General features: G+C 40.7%; 1 long non-coding RNA gene and 1 gene segment (V, D, J or C); both read right to left on the bottom strand.

The window, feature by feature from the left end:
* Positions 1 to 5,055: 5,055 nt before the first annotated feature.
* LOC148136676 (uncharacterized) lies at positions 5,056 to 5,783 on the bottom strand. The gene is made up of 2 exons (XR_015754382.1): positions 5,661 to 5,783; positions 5,056 to 5,521 (listed from the first exon to the last, which is right to left on the bottom strand). It is a non-coding gene; the product is annotated as an uncharacterized LOC148136676 (long non-coding RNA).
* A 2,758-nt stretch (positions 5,784 to 8,541) lies between these two features.
* On the bottom strand, positions 8,542 to 19,205 carry LOC122546685 (Ig heavy chain C region-like). The segment is given in 5 exon segments: positions 8,542 to 8,947; positions 9,421 to 9,729; positions 11,698 to 12,009; positions 15,113 to 15,220; positions 19,166 to 19,205. Coding segments are annotated over 5 exon segments (1,161 nt in total).
* Between the last annotated feature and the right edge of the window lie 5,354 nt (positions 19,206 to 24,559).

Genomic DNA, 24,559 nt, shown 5'->3' on the forward strand with positions numbered 1-24,559 from the left:
ACTGATGGATGGAAGTGGTTGTTTCGATACTTCTGCCATTTTTATTGAACTCATCTCAAGTTACACTTTAGAATTTAACACTGAGGGCAAGACTGTTTGTGTTAAGCTTTATCAATTTTGACCAGTTTGCCAGCTCTTCATGTTCTTGAATATTGGAATGGGACTGGGTTCTATCAGCCCTCTCGGGAGAGGCTGCAAGGTCATTAGGTGGATAATAATAAGGGAAGGAAGGAGTTTCAGTGGCTCTCATATTTCCACCTCCGTAGTATTTTATTGATCCAAAATTAGGGAAAGGATGGCCACTCAGGTGGTCAATGTAGAGCCTGTTCGCCAATGCTGGCAGTTTGTTAGCAGTAGGTGGGTACTCCATTGTGTGGGAGACCTCCTCCTGCATCCTAGAGACAAGCCTGCAGGATGTTCCTCCTAATGAAGTACCTTATGGCTCATAACAGGGCATCCCATCTGCATACTGGAACAGTCTTCTGTCCATGGTGGCGATCATCACGGGAACTGGAAATCAGAGTAAGTGAGTGAAAGAAGCCGTGAGGGCTAGAGTGTTCATAACATTCCCAGGACCAGGTCAGCAGGTCCTACTGAGACCATTAATAAGTCATTAAGATCCCCCAATTGGTGCATGGACACTGGGTTACTCCTACTCCTAGTAAGAGTACTGTGATTACTGCTGTTATAGTGCTATCAAGCAAATAGTGAAGTGTGGCCATCTGATAAAATCATTTTCATTCAGTGCTGAATACTTGAGACTTTTTTGTGAGAAACTTTGTAATTCTTCTTGATGTTCTTAATACACTTTTTGTTTCATACAATGGTGTTTTTCTACATAGGATTACAGAGGAAAAACAGACCATTTGGCACAATCAGTTCATGCCAGCGCTTATGTTCCACTCAAGATGTTTCATATCTTTCCTCATCTAAATCGCCCATTGTAATTCTCTATTCCCATCCCTTCCAAGTGCTCGCCTTGAAATACATCTAAACAATTGATTTCTACTATTCTGACTGGTCACATATTCCCCGTTCTCATCATGCTTTCAGTGAAGAGGTTTCTTCTGAATTCCCTTTAGGATTTCTTGAGGTACTGTCTTATATTGACAGTCTGCAGTTACGTTCTACCCCGTAGTGAAATGTTTTCTCTGTACCTTCTCTTTTCAAAACCTTTCATAATTTTAGAACTGTCATCCTTCTTTTCAAGAGAGAAGTGAACAGCGCAACAATTCTTCCTTGATATACACAGCCAGAAACTTGTGTAGCATTCTTATAAATCTTCTCTTCACTCTCTCTCATACATTCTATAATATGTCAACTCGAACTGCATGCAATACTCTTTATTATAGTCAACCAAATTTCTATAGTGACCCTACTTTCAAATCTATGCCTTTAGAGATAAAGCTTAGAGCCTTGTTTACATTTTTATGGCCTTTGGAACCTGTGGTGAAATTGTTAGTGACTGATGTAATTGTCTGAAATCCCTTTGTTTGTCTCCCTCACTTAGCCGTGCATCTTTGAATAAATGACCTGCACATTATTCCTACCAAGATGTAACACCTTACGTTTATCTGTGTGGATATTCATTTGCTAATTATTTGAACATGCCATGAATTAATTAATGATCTCTTGCAACTTCTTGTAGTCCTCCGAATTGGCTACATTTCAACATTCCTTTCCAATTTGGTGTCATTGAATTGCATTTTTTTCTCGTAATTAGATACAATATTAATTTGCAGTTTTACTTTATTTTGTTTTGAATTTTTAGAGAGGTGCAGTAATCCACACGGTAACTATAAATACATAAATACATAAATACATAACTATAAATAACTATAAATGGTGAGATTATCCGTAGTGCAATCACTTTTGTCCATTTTTTTTGTTGCAGTTTATTTCCCCAGGTCGTTCTGTGCTACTGGTATGAAATTGAAAAGGCACCCATCCTCTATTTTAAACTCAATGATAATAAAAAAAAAACAGCGTTTATATAAATTGTAACATGATTTATGAAACCATCCCTCTCGGCTTATACATATTCACAGCCATGTAGAGTTATATAGGGAGATGCTGAATGAGCTGGGGCTGATTTCCCTGGAGCGTTGGAGGCTGAGGGGTGACTTTATAAAGGTTTATAAAATCATCAGAGGCATGGATACAGTGAATAGACAAGGTCTTTTTCCCTGGGGTGGGTGGAGTCTCATCTCAACCTATACTCGTGAGTATAGGTTTAGAGTGAGAGGGAAAAAAGTTGAAAGTACCTAAGGAGTAACTTTTTCATGCAGGGGATGGTGTGTATGGAATGAACTGCCACAGGAGGCAGTGGAGGCTGGTGCAATTTCAACATTTAAAAGGCATCTGAGTGTGTAGACGAATAGGAGGGTTTCGAGGGATATGGGCCAACTACTGGCAAATGGGACTAGATTAGTTTAGGATATCTGGTCAGCATGGGCAAGTGAGACTGAAAGATCTGTTTTCAAGTTGTACATCTCTATGACTCTATGATCTACCCCTTTGCTCTTAATGTACTAGTCGAATCTCTTTGGATTATCTTTAACATTATCTCCCAAGGTTATCTCATTTTCCTTTCTTGCCCTCCTCATTTCCCTCTTTACAATGTCCCTGCACCTCTTCGGGATTCACTTGATCTTATTTCTCTATATCTAATAAACGATTCATTCTTAATCTGAACCAGAGCCTCAATATCTTTATTCCTCCAGTGTTCCCTCCTCTTACCAGCATTATCTTCACACTAACAGGAACATCACGCCTCCGAACTCTCGTTATCTCACTTCTGAAAGCCTCACTCTTGCCGGCCGTTCCTTGAGCTGCAAACAGTCTACTTCAATCAACTCTTGAAAGTTTTTGTCTCATACTATCAAAATTTGCCCTCGTCCAATTAAGAACTTTAACTTATATATAATGCCAATCCTTTCCATAAATATTTTACAACTAATCGAATTATGACCCCGGCCCCAAAAAGCTCCCCTACTAACCATTCAGTCCCTTGCCCTGCCTTATATTACAAGAGTAGGTCAGGTTTGCTCCTTCTGTGATAGTTACATCTGCATATTAATGAAGAAAATTGACTTTAGCACTTACCAAATTTCCCAGGTAAGCACTTACCAAATTCCTCACCATCCAAGCTCTTCAGACCATGGCTGTCCCACTTTATGTTCGGAAGGTTGAAATTTGCTATTATTACAATCCTATTATTCTCACGTATAAACAAGATCTTTCGACATATTTGATACTCAATTTCACTCTGACTACTGGGGGGACTATTACAATCGCAGCAAAATAATCATGCTTTTCTTATTTCTGAGTTCCATCCACATAGCTTCACTAGACCATCCCTCAGAAATACCTTGTGTGAGAAGAGTAGTAATGTTTCACCACAAGAAAAATTGACTCCAATCTCCTTCTAGCTCTTCCTCCTTCTGCCGTACCTTTGATGGTGGGAGGGGCTTTGAACATAAATTATTCAATTTACTGGTGATGGTTAGTAGCTGAAAATAAAGATACTATGGGTGACTTGGGTGATGGGAAATATAAGGTTACATTGTATGGAAGGAAAATTCTGGATAGAAACAAGAATTTTAAAAAACGAACTCCATTCAGTGTTTGGAGTCCTTGTTGGTTCAACCTGTGCTTTGGTCTATAATGCAAAATTACAGAAAAATATTAGTATCAATTTAAAATAAAATGTTAGGATATTGGAAGAACAGCTAAGAGCTTCAAAGCTTGACAGACGGCTTGTGGGAAAGGGCATGGAAAGCAGTCGGGTTTCCAGAACTTCTCATCTCTGCCTTCCGTAATCGAAATCAACCTGTGATCTATAATTTTTGAGGATTGTTATTCGTTAATATCGGTGTGTCAGATAGATCTCAGTCTCAGGGAGCGGTGACCTGCTTCTTTGTTTTGTTATGAACTCAGGGGAACATACAATAGTAAGGGGTTAAACCCAAAGGGGTGCAGGAGCAGATGATCCCCCGTGTGTACGTGCACAAATCAGGGAATGTACCATGACACGTGGACAGAAGAGCAAACAAACCCTACTTCATCACCCTACGCTGTAGAGAACAAACAGACAGCAATTATGTTAAACTGAAATAAAGCAGTCTCTTGTCTCACCTGGAATGTTGCATCTAGTTTCAGGTGCCATGTTTTTGAAAAAAATGCAAAGTTATGAGATTGGGTGCGTGACTGATTCACAACATTATTCCCGGGATGATACACCTCACCAACTCTGAGAAATTGAGAATGTTCTCCTCTGCTGATAGTTTCCCGACTCTGTGAACAGTTGCTATGATTGGTTCTCAATTCTGTCTTGCGTCATATAGATCTCAATGGCTGAATATTTCAAGTACTCATGAGCTGTTCCTTGCCTGATCACAGCGGCCTCTGCTTTATTATTTTTGAGGGTTGCTGTTCAGTAATATCCCTGTATCAGACAGATCGCAGTCTCATTCCCTGGGATTTGACAGGTGTGCTGTGACAAGTAGATCCCAGGAATTGTGCTCCATGAGATTTATGTGTGAGAAAAACTCCAGTTCTGAGAATCCGCCCTTGGATTGTGCACGTGTTGTTGTCTGAATACCTGACTGAATGTAGACATTTTTGGCTGATGAATGTTTCGTTGGGCGCTTTAGGTGGCGATTTCTGCATTACTAACCCAGGCTGCCCTGACATTGGGAGTACTTTTAGTTTAGACAGTGTAGAGTAAACTTTCAAACTCAGTTGGCTGCCTTTTATAAGCTTCTGGTGGAGCCTATAAAATTATCATTAGGTGACCCGAGGCCGTGACCCTTGGTGCATAAGCGGAAATGTTCTCTAATCATTCTGTCTCTGGAGTGTTCCATCAGGCATATCGTGTGAAAGATGTATTTACATTAGTGGGCTGCATGGTAGCGCAGCAATAAACTAAATGACTGGATGAAACACAACCAAACAGAACAAGTGAAAGTATTTGGCTGGGAAAGGAGGAGGATGTGGGAAAATGTATTATTACTGACTGGCCTTGAAGAAAGAATTAAGCAAACTCAAGGTTAGTGCATATTCAAACGAGATTTATTAACCATTTCAGAAAGCATTTTTATCCAAAAGTTGATGTAAAAGCTAACAGAAGTGAATATAATGGCTGGATGCCACATTGAGACGAGAACACATGCGCTGTGAGCTGGGAATTGTCTGTACTTCAGTAACAGTCACAAGAAAGGGAATACAAAGGCTCATCAGAAAGGGTAGGCAACCATTCTTAGTAAGGAACAAATAAAAACAAAACAAATGGGCTTCAAACAACTGGGAAGCTAAAAATTCTCCAACCACAACCATCTCAAAGATATCAAAGTAAAAAGGAAAATCCATCAATAATTGTCTCAGTTACACGCTGACAAACTGAAGTAATCTCAGAAGTAATGTTAGAGTCAGCAACCCCAGGACAGATTGGAGATTGGGAATTCAGACCTTGATAAGCAGATCAGGAAAATCATAGGGGTCCACAACTCATTCACTTAACCTGGAAAAGAGAGAGAAAGCAATGACGCAGATATTTATGATCAGGGACTTTCAGATATAATGTTTATTCAATGGCACACTTAGAGATTTCACAAAACATATTGAGCTGCTTGGCGTGAGAAAGATGTGATTATTCTCACCTACACCAGAGTGACGGCAGCGCTGTAGAAAATACTCAGGAAGAACAAGGTGATGAACGTGGAAGTTGTCCAGATGTTGCTGTTATCATCCTCATAGTCTTCAATCCAAGTGCGATCTATTGAATCTGTGAATATAAAGCCGAGAGAACGCATTTAGATTGTATATTGATCCAGATCGATCTATCTGCATCCAAGTCATTTAATTTGAGAGCATTACATCTTCATAAAGCAGTCAGGTATTTCTCAAGTGTGACTCTTATCTGTATCTATTAGTACGTTATTGACTCTCAGCAAGAAATTACAAATACTACCTGCATATGTTCTTTCTTCATTGTCCATGTCAGAACTTTTAAAATTATTTTTCTTTTCATCTATTATTTAAGGATATTATTATTTGAGGAATGCTTATTACGAATGATGATTTTAATTATATCATTATATTTTAAATATAGGCTGTGACAGCACTATAGTAGAAAATTGTGGCCATCACTGAATAAAAGTTCAAATGTGATTCTCATCTTTTGTATTGGTGACCAATTCCTTGGCAAATCATGAATATAAGTGACATCACAGTCAGGACATTGCTTCATATTTTAGTTTGTAGGATCTGTATATTTAGGAATACGTTTTTGTACGTGTGTCCCTTAATTTATTTGATCTACTGCTTGGTGTGTTTGTTTTCCCTTTAATGTTTGTGTATGTGGTTATAAGAGTCTCTTACTTCACTCTAGCCCATGTTGGAGTCTGTGCATGAATAAACATATTCCTGTTCCTTTACTGCTGGTGTGCTCATGTGTTTGTGCACCTAATATTTTGTCTTTTCACAGTGTGTAAGCATCATCATGCTAATATGCCACTTCGTTGCTGCCTATGCTTATCTTGTAATGTCTTTGTGAGTGTTCACTTTTCATTAGTGCTATCTAAAATGTATGCTTATGTGTCTGTTTCAGATCCTACATACTCTGGGTTATTTTCATGTTTATGCTGAATAAATGTTAGCATGCAATGTTATGTTTTGATGGATGTTTATATTTATATGATGATAATTGCTTGTGTGGCAATCTTTCCCAAACCATCTCCTGATAAGCTTGTTTGTGCTATTGTTTGTGGATGCTTGCTGATCCTTGTGCCCATTATCCTTTTTGAATGAACGCCCCTCTATTTGTTCATCTATGCACTTGTGTGTCTGCATGTGAGACTCTGAATTTGTGTGTGCGTGTGATATTGTATACATGCTGATCAATGTGGTTTAAAAATTACTAATTAAGCTGCTTCTGTCATCGTCTGTTTGTGATTCTGAAAATGGGAAAGTAATGATATTAATGTTTATCTCTGTGCACGTACGTGCCTGTGTGAGTTGACATGTGGGAGGACATTTTTCGGAATTTGTATCTGTGAGTTCATGTGTGTATGTCTGTACGCATTGTGCTGTATGAATGTATATGTATTCATGCCCATTTGTGTGTTACCGTGTGTCGATGTTTCTCATGGTTATATGTGAGTCCTCCTGTTCATTTGTGCAAATGATTTTCTTTTGGTGTATGTGAGTTTTTGTATGAGCTTAGGTGAGTGTTCAAGTACCACTTGCATGTGTGGCTCTGTGCGAGTATGCGTGTGTGACATCTTATCTATATGCACATTTGAGTGTGCACATAAATATGTGTCTTTAGGTGAGAGCCCGTATATGTGTCATTGCGTGTGTATTTGCGATCATCTCTCTGCATCTGTTCTTATACCAGACTGTAATTTTCATTATTCTAATTTATTGTTCTAATTTTAATGCATTGCCCATAATTAGATTTGACCTTGGTGTTGCAGGAAACGTTTCCCATCGTCGTGCAGAGATAAGCGTTTTATGAGCAACTCTTCTGTTGCAGTAATAGAACTTCTGTCTATGAGAGAAAAGGCGTGAGTTCAAATCCCCACTGCCCCAGAGATAACATTTCTGAATATGTTTATTAGAAAATATCTACTTGGGTTCTGTATGTGAAACAAAATGATATCAGGTATTCGAATACCAGAATTGATCCCATGTGCTCCAGAAAACTGAGACAAAACTATGGAATTCAAACTGGGACGATGCAAACACCAGTTTCGGATTATGGGAATCAATGTTAATCATTTGTTAACAGAGCCAAGCGTGTCTAACATGCTTCAAAGGTATTGTTTTGCATGGAAATGTTAAATCTTTGGACAGTAAGCAAGAAGCTGACTGTCCCTGTTAGCAACTGGGTTACATTACTGAGGACATCTACCATGAAAACTCTGCACAGGGAGCAAGAGGACAGACCATTCATTGTTCCCCTCCCTCTGCTCCACAACAACTTAACTGTTGATTCTCTTTGGTGTGAAAGTGAAGATACATTCTGTCAACTCATGCGCTGGCGCAAGATCCCTGGCAGTTCCCCAGAAACAAAGGTTACATTCAAACTATTCTGCACTCTTTACGATTCGTATGTTCCAATCAAATTTAATTTTAAAATGTCTTAAATTTACATTTCCAATTGGTGCAATTTGGCAGTTTAAAACTGACATGAATTTTGTAAGAATGTCAAATGGGGGGAATCAAAAACATCAAGTTCAAAACTCGTGCCCTACCCTTGACATAAAATGGACATTGTCAGATTTTGACACAGAGGGATTTAGGATGGATAAGGTACTTGGTGGAATCCTGCAATGAGTGAGCTTTACTCTGTCTCTGACCCAGGGTGCATCTGAGCAGGGAACATTAACTGCACAAGACACTCGTCCTAGACCTGTTAATAATCCACTTTAACTACACAGATGGAATGAAAGTCAAAGTGAGAAACAACTAATTCAGTATTTAACTCACAGCTGGAGGAAAAGAAACACTTCATTACGTCCGTTCAACTATTAAATGCAACTTTGAGATTTTTATTGACATGAATTAACAGTGTCCATCAGTGCAAGTGAAATGTTTACGAAACTCGGTTTACCGCTGGATTTATCGACTGTTCTGTTGATGATCTTCAATGGAATCGCTTCATGTCCCACCACACAGGAGTAAGAAGCACCGCTGGCCCACTCCTCCGCTGTAATGGATAACAGACTGTAGATGAAGAAGGAGGTGTTGTCGCTCTCCGCCATCAGTTCGGTGTTCTTGTAGTTACTGGGATTCACCGGCTTGTCATTGATTGTCCACTTAACGAAGATCTCTCGGGGGGAGAAACCTCTCACGAAACAGGTGAGGGAGAGAAACCTCTGAGCGGAGATTTCTTCTGTTGGTGGCAGGAGGACCGACACTGATGGCTCCAGCGGATTAATCACTGCAGAACATTGGAGACAAATATAAACTCAACCAAAACCTCCTGAACCAATATCACAATTTCACTAAATATTAAGATAAGCCATTTTTAATTTGGGATTTATTCACTTTCGTTTTCTAAAGGAGCAGTATGGTTCAGTCTGCTCCTTTAGAAAACATTCTGTTCAGTAAAAAAAGTAAAGTTTAATGTGAAAGTTGCCTCCATGTTTCCAGCTCACAACAAGAGCATTCTGCCCAATTGTCATTGCTGATGGTGACGTCACGGCCCAGGCTTCTTCCCATTATATCTGACTTAATCAGAATACAATATCCTTTGGTCCATCTTCTTCTTAATCAGCTACTTAGCTACCCTGCCTTCAGATGCATCATTAATGCCCCCAATGGTGTTTGTTCATTCCCAATCAAAGCCTGCCATTGATGTAACTGGATCTGGATTACACATGGGATCCTTTGTGTTTTAATCTCACCGCTCACCTTTCTCCTTGTGGATGGAGTCTCTTAGCGGAGTCGGCAGATTCTGATGGTACACCACACATTCAAAAGTAACGCCACTCAGCCAGGCTTCAGTAGAAATGTCTAATTTGCTGATCACGCTGTCGGGATTCTGTCCATGCTGCTCAGCAATCTCTGATTTCAGAGGCTTCTTTTCTTGTTTCCAGGTCACGTTGACTCCAGAAGGAAGATTGGACACAACGCAGGTTAACGTCACCGTCGCCTCCAGTAAGACTTGTTCTACTAGCGGTGGGAGGATTTTAACGGTGTTAGGGTGGCACTCGGTATCTTCTATGAAACAAAAATCAAAGTCAATGAAAAATGCCCCTTTATGGTATAAACACCCAATCTTCAGATTACTTCTTCACAGGGTGAAGACACCACCTTCAAAATGGCAACTCCAACTATTGCTGAAACGATGCTTACTATTGTTGATGTATTTTGATCTGTGAAACATTTGTAATTACCTATGCCATACCCTGTGTAAGTATTCCGAAAGAACACTGGCTTTGTAACAAGCGAAACCTGTGAAAAAAGTATAATCATCAAAGATACCATTATGTAACCCATGGAATGACCATTCTTTCGGAGTTTGTCTCTCACTTCAGACCATCTATTGATACTTGTGACAAGAGTAATCTGAATATAATGAGTCCATTTCCTTGTTCATAACCCTTAGGTGCAAGTGCTGCTGGTCACGTTGAATGCTAAATCACATCCCAAATTTTGGACAAATTATAATAAATAATAATTATTCTCTTTGCAGAGTTCTAAAGTGTTACAGGAGCGGTGAACAGCCATGGCAATACTGTTCATTATATTTAACGTGATCAAAAATACTTTGCGTTATTGGTGTGATGTCATTCTCGAATTTATGTCATTGTTACTCGTGGGCTGTGTTTCGAGTAGATCTGAAAACAAGACATTGAGTACAGCATTGGATATCGAGAAGGACACCCATCTCCTTAAGTCTTTCCCTCTATTCAGTTAGTTCATAACTGGTCTGTACTTTCACTTTATTTACCAAGCTGCATTTTTTAATTTCTTCATAGAGCAGGGGAGAAAAAAAAACAAACAAAAGCGTCTTAAATTAATCTACAAACGCGATGGAAATGTACACTAATTTTATAGACACCCACTACTCACCGTGTAAACATCGCCACCCCAAACCAGGCTAAATCAGTATGTTTCGAGTTCCTAGTTCATTCATCCCTATTGTAGCATTCTTAGCAGAATTTGTTCTCCTGCCGCATCCACTCATTACAGAGAGCATCTTAAAGCAGCTCAGTGAGATCACGTTTATCCCAGTTCATCAAATGTGATACCCACTTGGTCTGTGGTCTGATCCCATAAATGAAGTTAAAGAGCTCAGTATCAGATAAAAATTGATGTCGTACAATGTGCAAAGCCAACAGGTCATTCCTGAGCATGGAATGAAGCATTGAACGCATATTGATTCATTTTCAAGTAAGGGTCACTGCATATTTTAACCACGTCATTTTGAGACCCCAACATCATAAGATAGAGGATCAGAATAAGGCTGTTCGGCCAATTCAGAGTTTAGATCAGAATGATGCTGGAAAAGCACAGCAAGTCAGGCAGCATCCGATGAGCAGGAAAATCGATGTTTCGGTCTAAAGCCATTCTCCTACCTTCTCCCCGTACTAAACAAGAGCCGATCTCTTTCTGGCTTGAGTACACACAATGGCCTGGCCTCCAATGCCCTCTGCAGCAACAAGTTCCACAGACTCATCACCCTCTGGGTAAAGAAATTCCTCCCCATCTCAGTTCTATAGGGTGCAACTTTGACTTGGAGACTGTGCCCTTGGGTCCTAGTCTCGCCTACCAGTCAAAACATCTATACCACGTTCACTCGACCTCAGTCTCTCAGTATTTTCTATGTTTCAATCATATATCTATCCAATATCCCCCTCCACCCCCAAACTTATCCTTGAAGCGGCTATTAGGCAAGGATTCAGCACTGTGAATGCCTCTCCCAGCATGGTCAGGCAACAAACTATTTAAAAAAGCTCACTGTCTATATATCTATCTTCAACAGAGAGGAAACATGCTTTTCTGACTTGCCAAAATGTTGAATTATAAGCAATGCTAATGTAACACTCAAACTGAAATGAGATCCGTGGCATGTTGGGAAATGTGAAGCTGTACTGTGCTGTTTACTACGCCTGATAAATTCGTGTGTTTGATTCACATCAGAGTTCAGAATGATTTGTAGCTCTCTCAGTATGTGTCTCTTACCCTGGAGTGCGGTGATGTTTTTACTTTGAATGTTCTCTCCATGAGTGACCTGGCAGGTATAAACCGCGCTGTTGAACCATTCACCATAAGGGACCATCAGCCGACTCGTCACCGAGAAGTTCCCGTTCGCCTCACACACGGGAGACGTGAAGAAGCCAGAATCCAAGGGTCGGCCATTTTTCAACCAACTCACGGTGATTGACTTCGGACGGAACTCGATGATTGAACAGACGACGGTTGCAAACTTGCAGCTTGCGATTTCTTCACTGGAGCTCACAGTTAGGAGAAGAGTCGGTGGGAGAATATCTGGACCTTTAGGAAACACATCGCATACATTATCCGACGAATTTCATAACAAAGAAATCAGTTCTCATATATCATGGTTTCTTGTGGTTCATGGATACAAGAATCATAATTGTGCAGAGTGCTGGAGAAGCTGGGATCCACACAGAAAGATAAGCAGGACAAATGTGAAAGGCTAAACTTAGAGGACACAGCAAGGGAGTCAAGGAGGCACAGAAACAACAGGCCGGTAACATCAGAAGAAAGATAGCAACGTTGGATGGTATTCGTTTTAATGACAGAGTATGATGAACAAGGCAGACGAATTACTGGCATAAATGAAGAAATGATGCTGTTGCTATCACGGAGACATATTGAGAGCCTGGCAGGAGTGGCTATTCAATATTCCAGGATTTAGTGCCTTCAGGCGAGACAGGGAAAGATGGAAAATGATGGGGGCGGGGGTGAGCGGTACAGAATGTTGCGTCTGTCGCAATTCTGACAAGAGTATTTTAGGCTGTAAAGAGAAATGAAATCATGGATACCTCCTCGAACAAATGCAAATGGACAGTACTTCAAAACCAAAACACAGCAAACATAACTACTGGGAGAGCACGATAGACTTTACTATAGGCCCAAAAGACCAAGTGCAAATACATGGGAAAATTTCAGAGAAATGTAAATTAAATAGAGGAATGAGAAAAGAGGTTTTTAACTTCCTCAGCATAGGCTTGGATATTCATTTTGTCAAAAATTTAGAGGGAGCACAATTCTGAAAATGCCCCCAGGAGAATATTTGAACAAAGTATGTGTTTAATACAGAGAATTTTAATCCAGACCTTGCAATAGAGGGGTGAATCTGAACTTAACTTTAGGGAATGAAGTCGACCCAGTGGGTAAAACATCAATGGTGGAGCACTTTGCAGACAGTGATGGTAAATCAGTTGGATTTCAGATTGTACTGCAAAGGAATAGAAATTGGCCCAAAGTTCTGAAAAGGGGAAGGACAATTTTAGTTAGATCAGGTAATGACTTGACCAGAGTGGACTGGAAGCTGACACTTATCGGTAAATCTGGGTCAGAGCAGTGTGACACATTTAAGAAAGAGATAGAAAAATCACAGGGTGGTCATTTCCCAGGAAGCCACTGCGTAGGACCAAGAATGCAGCGGGCTCTGGACACCAAAGGGCATGGAGGGTGAGATAAAGAGAAACAAGGGAGGCTTCAGGTCTATACTGAAATCTCAAATCAATAGAAATTAGTATGGAGTACAGAACGTGCGAGGGGGAGTTTGAAAGACAAAGGAATTAGAAGAGCAAAAGGGACCATGAGAAAATAATAGCAGTCATAATAAAGGAAAATATTTTTAAAAGTTACAGGCTCATTCATAATAAAAGAATTATTTGGGAATAAGTAATGCCCATTAAGTGTTATTATTGGAGTGGAGTCGGAGGATTAGGTTGTGGTCAAAACGAATGTGTTGTGTCAGTGTTCACTAGTAAGAGGGACAATGTGGGGACCGAAATCATGGAGGAGTGTTGTGATGTAGTTTTCAGAAATTAAGACACATGACGTGATGTTCTGTGTTGTCTTGCTGAATGAAAAGTGGTTATATTTCCAGGGCAGATGAAAAGTATACCAAGCGGTTGAGCGATGCAAAGGATGAAATAGTTGGGTCGTTGACAATAATTTAGAATTCCTGTCTGGCCACAGCAGTTGTGCCAAGTGAGTGTGGATCAGCCAACATTGCACTGTTATGCAGGACGAAGGAAGGGATAAATAATGAAACCACAGATCTATCAAGCTCGTCTCAGTGGTAAGGAAACTATTGAGTAGTGAAATTAGTTTTCATTTGGAAGATAAATCTACAATTTTCAGCAAGGTTTTATTGAGAGGAAGTCATGTGTAACAATTTGATAGTAGTTTTCAGATAGATAACTCGATGTCCAGATGATAGCAATAATCAGAGCCAATGGGATCCAAGGTAATTTGACAGATTGGATCTAGAACTGGCTGAGTGGTGGGAGCAGGGGATAATAGTCATCGGGTGTCTGCGTGACTGGAAATCTATGTCTCCTGGTGTTCTGTAGGGATTGGTGTTGATTTCTTTGCTATTTCTCTTCCATTCCAATGATTGAGACTCAAATTTAGGAGGATTAACCAGTGAATTCACAGATGAAATGAAAACTGTCATGTTGGTAAGTCATGAGCATAATGGCTTTAGATTGCAAGAGGATGTAAAAGGGTTGGTTGTATGTGAAGAGAAAAGTTGCAAATGGAAATTATTCTGGATAAATGTAAGGTGATGTAATTCGGCAGAAGAATCTGTGAGGTATGACGTTTTGAATGGTGGAACCCTGGAAAGGCCTGAGGATCTTTGGTGCATGTACCCACCGATCCCCTACAGTACTGTGTTGTCTGGATAAAGAGGCTAAGAAAGTGGGAGGATATTTGCTTTTATTAGCCTAGACATTGACAATGAAGAGTGGTGAGACGATACTGGAACTTAATAAAACACTGGTTAGGCCATACTGAAGCGTTGTGTGCATATTATCGAAGGAATGTGATTACACTGAAGGCAGTATTGATGAGATTTGCCAGGATCGTGCCTGGGTTGGAGAGTTTTAGTTATGAAACTAGATTAGATAGACAGGGGTTTTCCTTGGAGCAGAGGAGAATTAGGGAGAAGATTATCATGATGTCTAGAATTATTTTAGGCATAGACAGGGTAAACTGGATGAAACCTTTCCCCTTGATGGAGAGATCAATACCTCAGGGGCACAGGGTGAAGGTAAGGCCAGGAGGTTCCAAGTGGACCTCAGGGGAAAACAAAATCAAATAGAGGGTGGTGTTAGCCTGGAGCTCAGCACATATAAGTCATGTAGAGACTGAGCCCCTCATAATAAGTATGAAGTATCCTTGCAAGGGCAAGTCACACAAGGCAATGGATCATGTGCTGGCACATGAGACTGGAATAGTTAGGTGGCTGTTATTGATAGGTGGCTGTTATTGGATGGATAAAAGGGCCTTTTTCCTGTGCTGTATAAGGTGATTCTGTGAAAATGGTTATAAATAATGCCTTGTTCATATTAATCCCAGATGCTCTGTTTATCTCAGTTCCCACAACACGTACCTGGACATGGAATTTCTTTGCTCTTGTGTGACCCGCTGTGTTGAACCTCACAGGAGATTTTGCTGGGGCAATCTACCGCTGACTCGGGCAGGTTACCTTCCAGGTTACCTTGGTGACGTCAGGGGAATAGTCCATCGCCAAACAACCAAAGATCACAGAACCGGTGTTGTGCTCCTGGCAGGAGGAGACCAGGCCATAAAGCGTGGGGAGCGATGGTGTCTCTACAATAGAATGACCAATTGAGCATGTTAATTTCTGTTAATTTGACCTTATCAGTTACTCAAATGTATCCTCAGCTGTAAACGTTTGCCAGTATGCTCCCGCTAAGTCTACAGCATAACTGGAGTTTGTTTTTGGTTCCTACCAGTTGCTGATCATGATCATTGGTTCCCTCTTTAGAAACATGCCCTCGACCTTGACCGTTACCACATAATTTAGGAAGAAGAACATCCTGATCCCACCCCAGTAACTGTTTGAAGATCTCACCAACTGACACTTTCACTGGATTGCTGTGAAGAGCAGTGAAGTTTCACAAAATACAAAACAAGGAAATGCAGATACATCGAAATTCTACAGTGTGTGCAAACAGGCCATTTGGCCCAACAAGTCCACACCCACCCTCTGAAAAGTAACGCATCCAGACCCATTCCCCTATCCTATTATGCTACAGTTAACCCTGACTAATGCACCTAACCTCCCAATCACTGAACACAACATTTGCAATTCCCCCAGCTTGCACATCGCTGGACTGTGGGAGGAAACGCACACAGACATGGGGAGAAAGTGCCAACTCCACACAGACAGTCACCCGAGGCTGGAATGGAACCCGAGTCCCTAGCACTGTGAGGCAGCAGCGCTAACCACGGAACCAGCGTGCTGCTCCACTAGGTACCGTGCTGCTGGGAATACCCAACAGCTGGCAGTAACCCCGGTGAGAAATCAGAGTGAATCATAGAACATAGAACATTACAGCGCAATACAGACCCTTCGGCCCTCGACGTTGCGCTGCCCTGTCATATGCCTGTCCAATGACGACTTAAATGTACATAAACTTGGTGAATCTACTACCGTTGCAGGCAAAGCATTCCATACCCTTACTACTCAAGAGTAAAGAAACTACCTCTGACATCTGTCTTATACCTATCTCCCCTCACTTTAAAGTTGTGTCCCCTCGTGTTTGCCGTCCCCATACTTGGAAATAAGGCCCAGTGAGCCTTCCTCACTTATCAATGCAAGGCAGAATGTTCTCTCTGGGAGGGAGGTCACTGCAGCAGCAGCACAGGCAGGAGCTGAGCACTGGGACTAGGAGGATGGCTGTCATGGCTGAACTCATGCCAATTGTCTGGAAGTTGAAACTTCGAATTTACAATTATCTGAATTCTGGAGGCCTCTGAGAAATGGAGGACCATTAAGGTTCAGAGACTTTGGAGTATTACAGCTGAGTATTTACGTAAATATGATTTGAGAAATGAACAAGTAATCTTTAACATTAATAACGATCAAACTGACACGCAGTTCACCACCAAACCTCATCTTTCAGACTAACCACTGCACTTACTCTGTCTAGACCGAAATTTCCACTCACATTGACAAACCCTACCCTGCTAGACATCCATTCATGCCCGGAACACACAACCCCTATCAAACGAAACACATCCAAGGCAATCCATATTGGTAGCGAAACTGAGCAGAGAGATCTCGGTGTCCATGTACTTGGATCCCTAAAAGTTGCCAGCCAGTTTGATAGAGTTGTTAAGAAGGCATATTTTGTGTTGGCATTCATCGATAGAGGGACTGAGTTTCAGAACCACGAGGTTAGGCTGCAGCTGTACAAAACTCTGGTGTGGCCGCACTTGGGAGTATTGTGTACTGTTCTGGTCACCACATTATAGAGAGAATGTGGAAGCTTTGGAAGAGTTCAGAGGAGGTTTGCCAGGATGTTGTTTGGTATGGCGGGAAGGTTTAATGAGGAAAGGATGAGGGTCTTCAGGCTGTTTTTGTTTGAGAGAAGAAGGTTGAGAGGTTACTTAATTGAGACATAAAAGATAAACAGAGGGTGGACAGTGAAAGTCTTTTCCCTTGAATACTGATGGCTAGCAGGAGAGGACATAGATGACAGGTGTCAGAGGTTGTTTCTTTACTCAGAGAGTACGAGGGGCATGGAGCGCACTGCCTGCAACAATAGTACACTCGCCAACTTTAAGGGCATCTAAAAGGTCATTGGATAAACATATGGATGAAAATGGAATAGTGTAGGATAGATAGGCTTCAGATTGGTTCCACAGGTCAGCACAACATTGAGGTCTGAAGGGCCTGTACTGCACCGTAATGTTCTATATTCTATATTGCAGATGGACATATGATCTCAATTCCTTTCACTCATTTACACTCCTGCCGCCCTGCACTGGCCCATAGTGAATCTGGCCCTGACTGGACCTGACACCATCATTTTCACAACCTCTGACAAAAGCCCACTACCCAAGACATGACCTCAGCCCTTGATCACTGACCTCTCATCTTACCCAAGTCAACCTGTGCACATTGCATCCCAGCTCCTTTCACATCTGTGCTTTACAACCTACCATTTTGCCAGACTCCGAGCTTTGCATTTTGACAACACGTCCACCTGTCACTTCATTACAGTGACCTTCCACCCCCGAAACATCCTGGCACACTGCCCACCTCTACACTAACCAGCCTGGCATCCTGCCCACCTCTCCATAAACCAGCCTGGCAAAGACAGACCTCCTGCATTTCAGCTCAAACTACCCCTCACCTACCAAGCACAATTCGACCAAATTATCCTGTGACCATTACCATTTACCCGATGCCACCTTGCCAGACAGAGTGCATGGAAGCTTACCCAGCAGCCAGCCAACACCTCACAGCCTATCAGCCCAAACTCTCCCACATGCCCAATCTAGCCCCTCACTTGCTCACCACCTTCCAACTATGAGCCTACTCCACCATAAAGTCAGTGAGTCATAAAGTCGTACAGCACAGAAACAGTTCCTTTGTTCCAGCTCATCCATGCTCACCAGAGTTCCCAAATTAAACTAATTCCACTTGCCTGCCTTTGGCCCATATCCATCCAGACCTATACAGTTCCTATAGCTGGTCAAATGTCTTCTAAATGTTGGACCTATCTCTACATTTACCACTTCCTCTGGCAGTTAATTCCAATGTTTTGGACAGTTACAACATGAAGCCCTAATTCCTGCACTCAATGCTCTGACCATTGAAGGTAAATATGCCAAACACCTTCAACACACTAGCTACTTGAGACAACACTTTCAAGAATCTATGAGTCTGAACCCTCAGGGTTCTCAGTGTTCAACATCACTACCCAGTGCCCTAACATTAACTCTGTAAGACTCTATGAGTCTGGACCTTCAGGGTCCTGTGTTGAATATCACTATCCAGTGCTCTTCCATTAACTCTAAGTTGTGACCTGATTTGTCTTCTCAAAAAGCAACACGTCGTATTCATTTAAATTAAACTCCATCTGCCACTCCTCAGCCCATTGGCCCAGCTGATCAAGATCTCATTGTAAGTTTAGATGACTTTCACTGCCAATTATACCACCAATGTTGGCGTTACGTGCAAACAGACAAACCATGCCCCATTCAATGTCTTCATGGCTTTCAACCAATATTGCAGCCCGTTTCCCTTTCTCCCACATATCCGTAGCATTTTTTTAAGGATTGAAGGAATCTATCTTCTTATTGAAATCATTTGATGTTTTATCCTCAATCAATTTCTGTCGTGGAGAATTCCAAAGGTTCACCATTCTTTTGCTGAACAGAAAACAATCAGGTTCAATGTTATCAGTGTGTTGGGAAGACTGGTGAGCAGCAAGATTAATGATGATCCCATGAATGGAATAGCGTTCTAGAGGGGCCGAGATACCTTCTTCAGCTTCCATTTTGCATGCTGATATGTCCCTTCGGCAGCATGTTCCAAAATTGTGATCCTTGAGGATAAGGGCGCACATGCTTGTAAATGCTTCTCCTGAAAGCTCTCCTCCAAATCAGACTTCAACTTGACTCTCACCTAGTTCCCTGCCCGTTTCCTCTTCCTCAATCACAGCCATGGGGCTCACTTCCTAACAGCGCTGTGAATGTGTTAATACCACACAAACTTCAGCAAGTCAAATAGGCTGATGACAACTGGTTTCTCAAGGATATAAAAAGTTTGACACTTCCAACTGTCTAGACACCTGTCTAGAGATTCAAACAACCGCTGGAAGAATTGAAAATTAGGTTTGTGTCTACACAAGATGACATGGTTTCCTTTTGTGTGATTTGACTGTGTTTTCACTGAATGAACAGAGCTATTTCTTAATCATACAATAGGAATGAAGCTTCCCTCATTTTCAGCAAGGCAATCACACATTATATTTCTTTATTCCAGGGAAGTACAGTGTTAAATTAAAGAAATATGATGATTGGGATGTTTCAATTGGAAATTGTCAGAGATTTAAAGTTTACTTTCCTGAGCAATTAATTCCAGCCTCATTGTGTCACAGTACTCACAGGAATGTCTTTCAGAAATGGTGTCTCCCTTTGTTATGGGCAGTCGAATCAGTAAATCTGGGATAGTATTTTGCTTGTTAATCAAAGCTGTTGAAGAGTTTTAGCCAAAGGGAGACCTGTGGATTTAACTCACAGATGTACCATGATCTAAGTAAGTGATGGAACAGCTCGAGGGGCTGAGTGCCCTCCTCTTGCTCCTACCTTCCTATAATTGTGTCATTCATTAAGCTAGCACTGGCTGTGAATATTTTTTAATAAAATATTTCAACAAATTAATTGTTTCACATGCTTTAAAAAAAATACTTCTGTTGATTATTTGGAACGGGATCATTGACATTCTCTATTTGAGTTATCAAAAGAACTTCCACCCACTTACAGCAGCCACTGCACTCTGGAGTGTGTTGTTACTTCATAATAGTTTCTTGTGAAACTACAGCTCGAGATCAGGGCGCTCAAATTCAATGATTCTTTGATATTTAATATCTCTGAACATTCGCAATTTGTTCAAATGTATCTTTTCTCTGAAGAACGTGTTTAATCGAACAGAACTTTTTTCAATGAAACAACAAACTTTAAATGCTTGAAAACCAAAATGAAAGACAGAAATTTCTGAAGAAACTCAGCAGGTCTAGCAGCTCCTGTGGAGAGAAGGCAAGGTTAACCTTTCGCACACAGAGACCTGCTCTTCAGCAAATTGTTTTCATGTTTTTGGCACAAGATCTCACACCTGTTGAGATAAACAGTGATTACGTTGGCTTGACTCCTGTTGGAAAATGAATTCTTAGCAGAGGTACTGGATGGTCTGAGATAGCAATTGACGACCAACTGAAAAGCTATCACCATCTGCTGCAAGTGTTGGATTCAGCAGAACCCCCATCGTACTGAACAATCACATTCAGCTAAAGCACTGGTTTAATATAAGGTAATACGGCCTAAGCATAATCTCATCAAATATGCTTCGAAAATGATTCATTCTGGATTAGTTATAAATGATATTGTTAGAGCAGCAAGTCAAAAGCTGGGATTTCTTTGAGCACTTCCTCCATTAACCCCATCTAGTAATGCCCAAAAGCTTGTGAACAAATATTGATCTGGAAAAAGCTGCTAACCACCAAAATTCTGTTTAATATCTAAGAGACACAAGTCAGGATAGCGATTGAATAGATTTCACTGGCCTGTGTGAGTGGAATTCCAACAAACACCCAAACATGTCAATCTGCTTTCTTGCACTGAAGTAACCTGATAAGAGATGTGTTACATACCTCTCTAACAGGTTGTAAGTGAACACAGGCCACCTGGCACAGAATCAGGGACCCTACTACAACTTCACAACACAATGAGCTCGACACGATCACGGAGAACACAGCCCACCTCTTTTGACAGTACATCAACCATGTTAGTTATTAACACCTTCCATGAACCAGGGATTGTTCCAGAATGTTTGTACAATGAAAGTAACATTTCAACATTTACCAAGAATGCTTTGACAGCAGCTTCAAATTGTTCAAACTCTATGGGACCTACAGAGGAATAAAACTAGGAATTGCATTGCCATCAAATCACTGTCACTGGATTCCAACCTCGAACTCCCTTCCTCTTTCCCCTGTGAATGTTGCTGCACCAGACGGTCTACTTAGTTTGAAAAAGATTAAAATGTTTTGAAGTGTAATATGACCTTTGCCAGTGACATTAAAAGCTGATAAGAGGTTTTCAAATAATAAGATGCAAAAAAATTCTGATTCTACATTGTGACACGAAACATGTCCTGCATAACTGAGGCACAAAGAAAATATACAGCATATTTCCCTCTGCCTCGCTCAATCAAATATCTCTTGTTGCCAACAACCAATTTCAAAACTCTTGCTAACTGCCTTTTGTTCCTGAAACGTTTGTTCTGATTGGAACAACTTAGTCAGGGCTCTCAATTCTGAGGCACATAATTGAATATTGTAATTCTGGCAGATAAAAGTGGTTTTGAAGCGCGAGATGAAATTGAACTGTCTGAGATTCAGGTATCCGAACTGGACAATTTACAAATGGTCAGGACCGTTGACAAGTTAGACAGAGATAGCACTGAAACAAACTGTACAACAGAGTTAATCCTAGAGGATACATTGCTCAACTCCTCACGTCAAATATATTCACTGTAATTGAACATTCATCAGAGAAACTAACTGGTGGATTAATGTGAACGAGAATGTGTTCACAATAACATAAATAACCACTGAGTTAATAAACTTCATAAGTATTTAACAAAATTATTCAGGTGGGAAATATCGCCAATTAAAGCACAGGTCCGGAGGAAATGGATTAATCTCTAAATTATTTTTACAATTTCTTAAAACGTTCTGTGAACTGTGGAGATTTTGCATGCACTGCATAAAGTCAATACTGAATTCCAGTGTGGAAAGCATTTCTGTTGAAGGTATTAGGGCAAGGTCATTTTCTTGTTAACTGCTTTTAATGAACGAAAATGTTTAAAAATGTATGAATTGAAAACACGCTTCTGTCTGGAGTTGCCCGCTTTAGCGGATGTCTAAGTAAATGTGGGCACTGCTGCCTCACAGATCCTGGTACCCAGGCTCGGTTCCCGCCTCGGGTGGCTGCCTATGTGAAGTTTACACAATCTCCCCTGTGTCTGTGTGGGTTTCCTCCCACAATCCAAAGATGTGCATGTCAGGTGAACTGGTCATTGTATATCGTCCATAGTGTTAGGTGCATTAGTCAGGGGTAAATATAGGGTAGGGGAATGGGTCTGGGTGGGTTCCTATTCAGAGGGTCGGTGTGGACTTGTTGGGCCAAATGGCCCGATACATACTGCAGGAAATCTAATCTAAATGATTGTCACACTTAACTAATGTGAGCAGATTCCTTCCGATCGCTACATTGCAATAAATCGGTCAAGTATATTTATTAAAATAAATATTACTCTATTTTAAGTGTCTGAATAAACAATGTGCTCTGTTATCCTCTAGTTCATGTCTTGTGCAAATTTGTGAACTCTGCATCCGTCTGAACACACCGATGTAAAATGAACTCTCTGGGTTTTCAGCAAGCACTCCCATGGTTTTAAGAGTAGAGTTCCTACAGTATAGAAACAGGCCATTTGGCCCAACAATTCCACACTGACCCTCTGGACAGTAAGTAGCCCACCCAGACCCATTCCCCCTAATTTATATTTACCCCTGACTAATGCACCCTAACCTACACATCCCTGAAAACTGTGTGCAATTTAGCACAGCCAATCACCTGACCTGCAAACCTTTTGGACTGTGGTAGGAAACCAGAACGCCCGAAGGAAACCCACGCAGACACAGGGAGAATGTGCTAACTCCACACAGGCAGTCACCCGAGGGTGGGATCGAATTTGGGACCCTGGCACTGGGAGGCAGCAGTGCCAACCACTGAGACACCAAGCTGCCCTGCGAGGTCATGAGTGGATTATTTTAATTAATTCGAAATTTGGCCTTGGTCACATAATTCACGATAGCAGTTGTTTCCAAAAGAATGACTCTTCAGTTGATATTGTGTTGTACAATGTAACTATTTATTTAAAATGCACAGATTGGGAACACCTAAAGCACTGTGCAGATTAAATAATTCAGTTAATGTTTTATTTTTATCCTGTAAATCCAGTTTAATCAGGGACATAACAATTAATTAACTCAAGTTACGTGTGAAACTGATCAAAGCAGTGAAATTGACCTGTTCTTCATAGAATGGAGCAGAATTTCCAAATGGTTTTTGTCAATGATCTTTTCCAGCCAGAAAAATATGTATGTAGTGTACAGCGGAATTGAAAGGTGTTTCTTGATTAATTATAACACAGTCATGGCATTTTTGCTCAAGAGCAAGAACTATTAGAACATTAGACTTTTCAAGTTCTATTTATATTTCTCTATGACTTGTAAACTGTTTAAAGACAGACATTGTGATTGAACTAGATAGTGGAGTTCTGAATGTGGATTGTAAAGCATGGATTAGATTAATCCTTAATTATTACTTTTAAGTAAAAATGGCACCCGAAGGTGTCTGTTTTCCCTTCATTTCTAAAACCTTTGCGATTTGCCTTTCACTTAATAATAGGCTTTATGAAATTTAAACTCGCATGCTGATTGCATTGAATGAGGAACCTGGAGCGGTTAACATTGCAAAAAACAATGTAGAAACCAGAAACTGTTTGCCAAATATAACACATTTAATGTTACCCAAGCACAGTCCCTCCTCAACAGGTCAATGATCACCAGATCACAACACGGTGTGTTTGCAGCAGAACTAGCTCTGCAAACATTTTCAACAGAACCAAGAACATGATGTAACCTCACAAAACAAACCCAGATTGAAGTCTAACAAAGCTGCTCAGAATCCAGCAAACTAATGATTAAATTGAATAGAAATAACAAGTCATAACAGCAACCTTGTTTGTGAGGGGACTTAACACTTAAAGCTGTAACGTTTCTGGCAACAGTTCAATTTATTTCCAAACTGTACACCCTTCTGGATCGTGACAATCTTGTGCAGCGCACAGTAGAGCGGTTGAAGGCATATATTGATTAATCACTTCATTGTCAAAACAAAATTATTGAATGGACAAATATTACCACATTATAAATTTAAGTTTGTTTCAATTACATAATCTGATCAATTCTGCAGTTTCAGATTTTAGTCCCAAATTTTATTTTGAATGAGGCTACTCAAAACAAAATTCAGTTAGTTTACAATTAGAACTGAGGTTTTTTTTTAAGTCAATGCATTCAAAACTCGTTTTTTTTTCATTTCTCACACTTCGGGGTTTCTGCCTTCAGTTGTTTTTCAGACCGTTACAAATGGATGTAATGTTTTCAATCAAGCAGAGAAAAATGTGTCATATAAGTTTAACAAATGCAGAAATGATTCATGAAATACCAAAGAA

Source organism: Chiloscyllium plagiosum, unplaced genomic scaffold (genome assembly GCF_037043375.1).
Source record: "Chiloscyllium plagiosum isolate Xiang-an unplaced genomic scaffold, Cpla_swu_hap1 HiC_scaffold_45, whole genome shotgun sequence".
NCBI classification, from domain to species: domain Eukaryota; kingdom Metazoa; phylum Chordata; class Chondrichthyes; order Orectolobiformes; family Hemiscylliidae; genus Chiloscyllium; species Chiloscyllium plagiosum.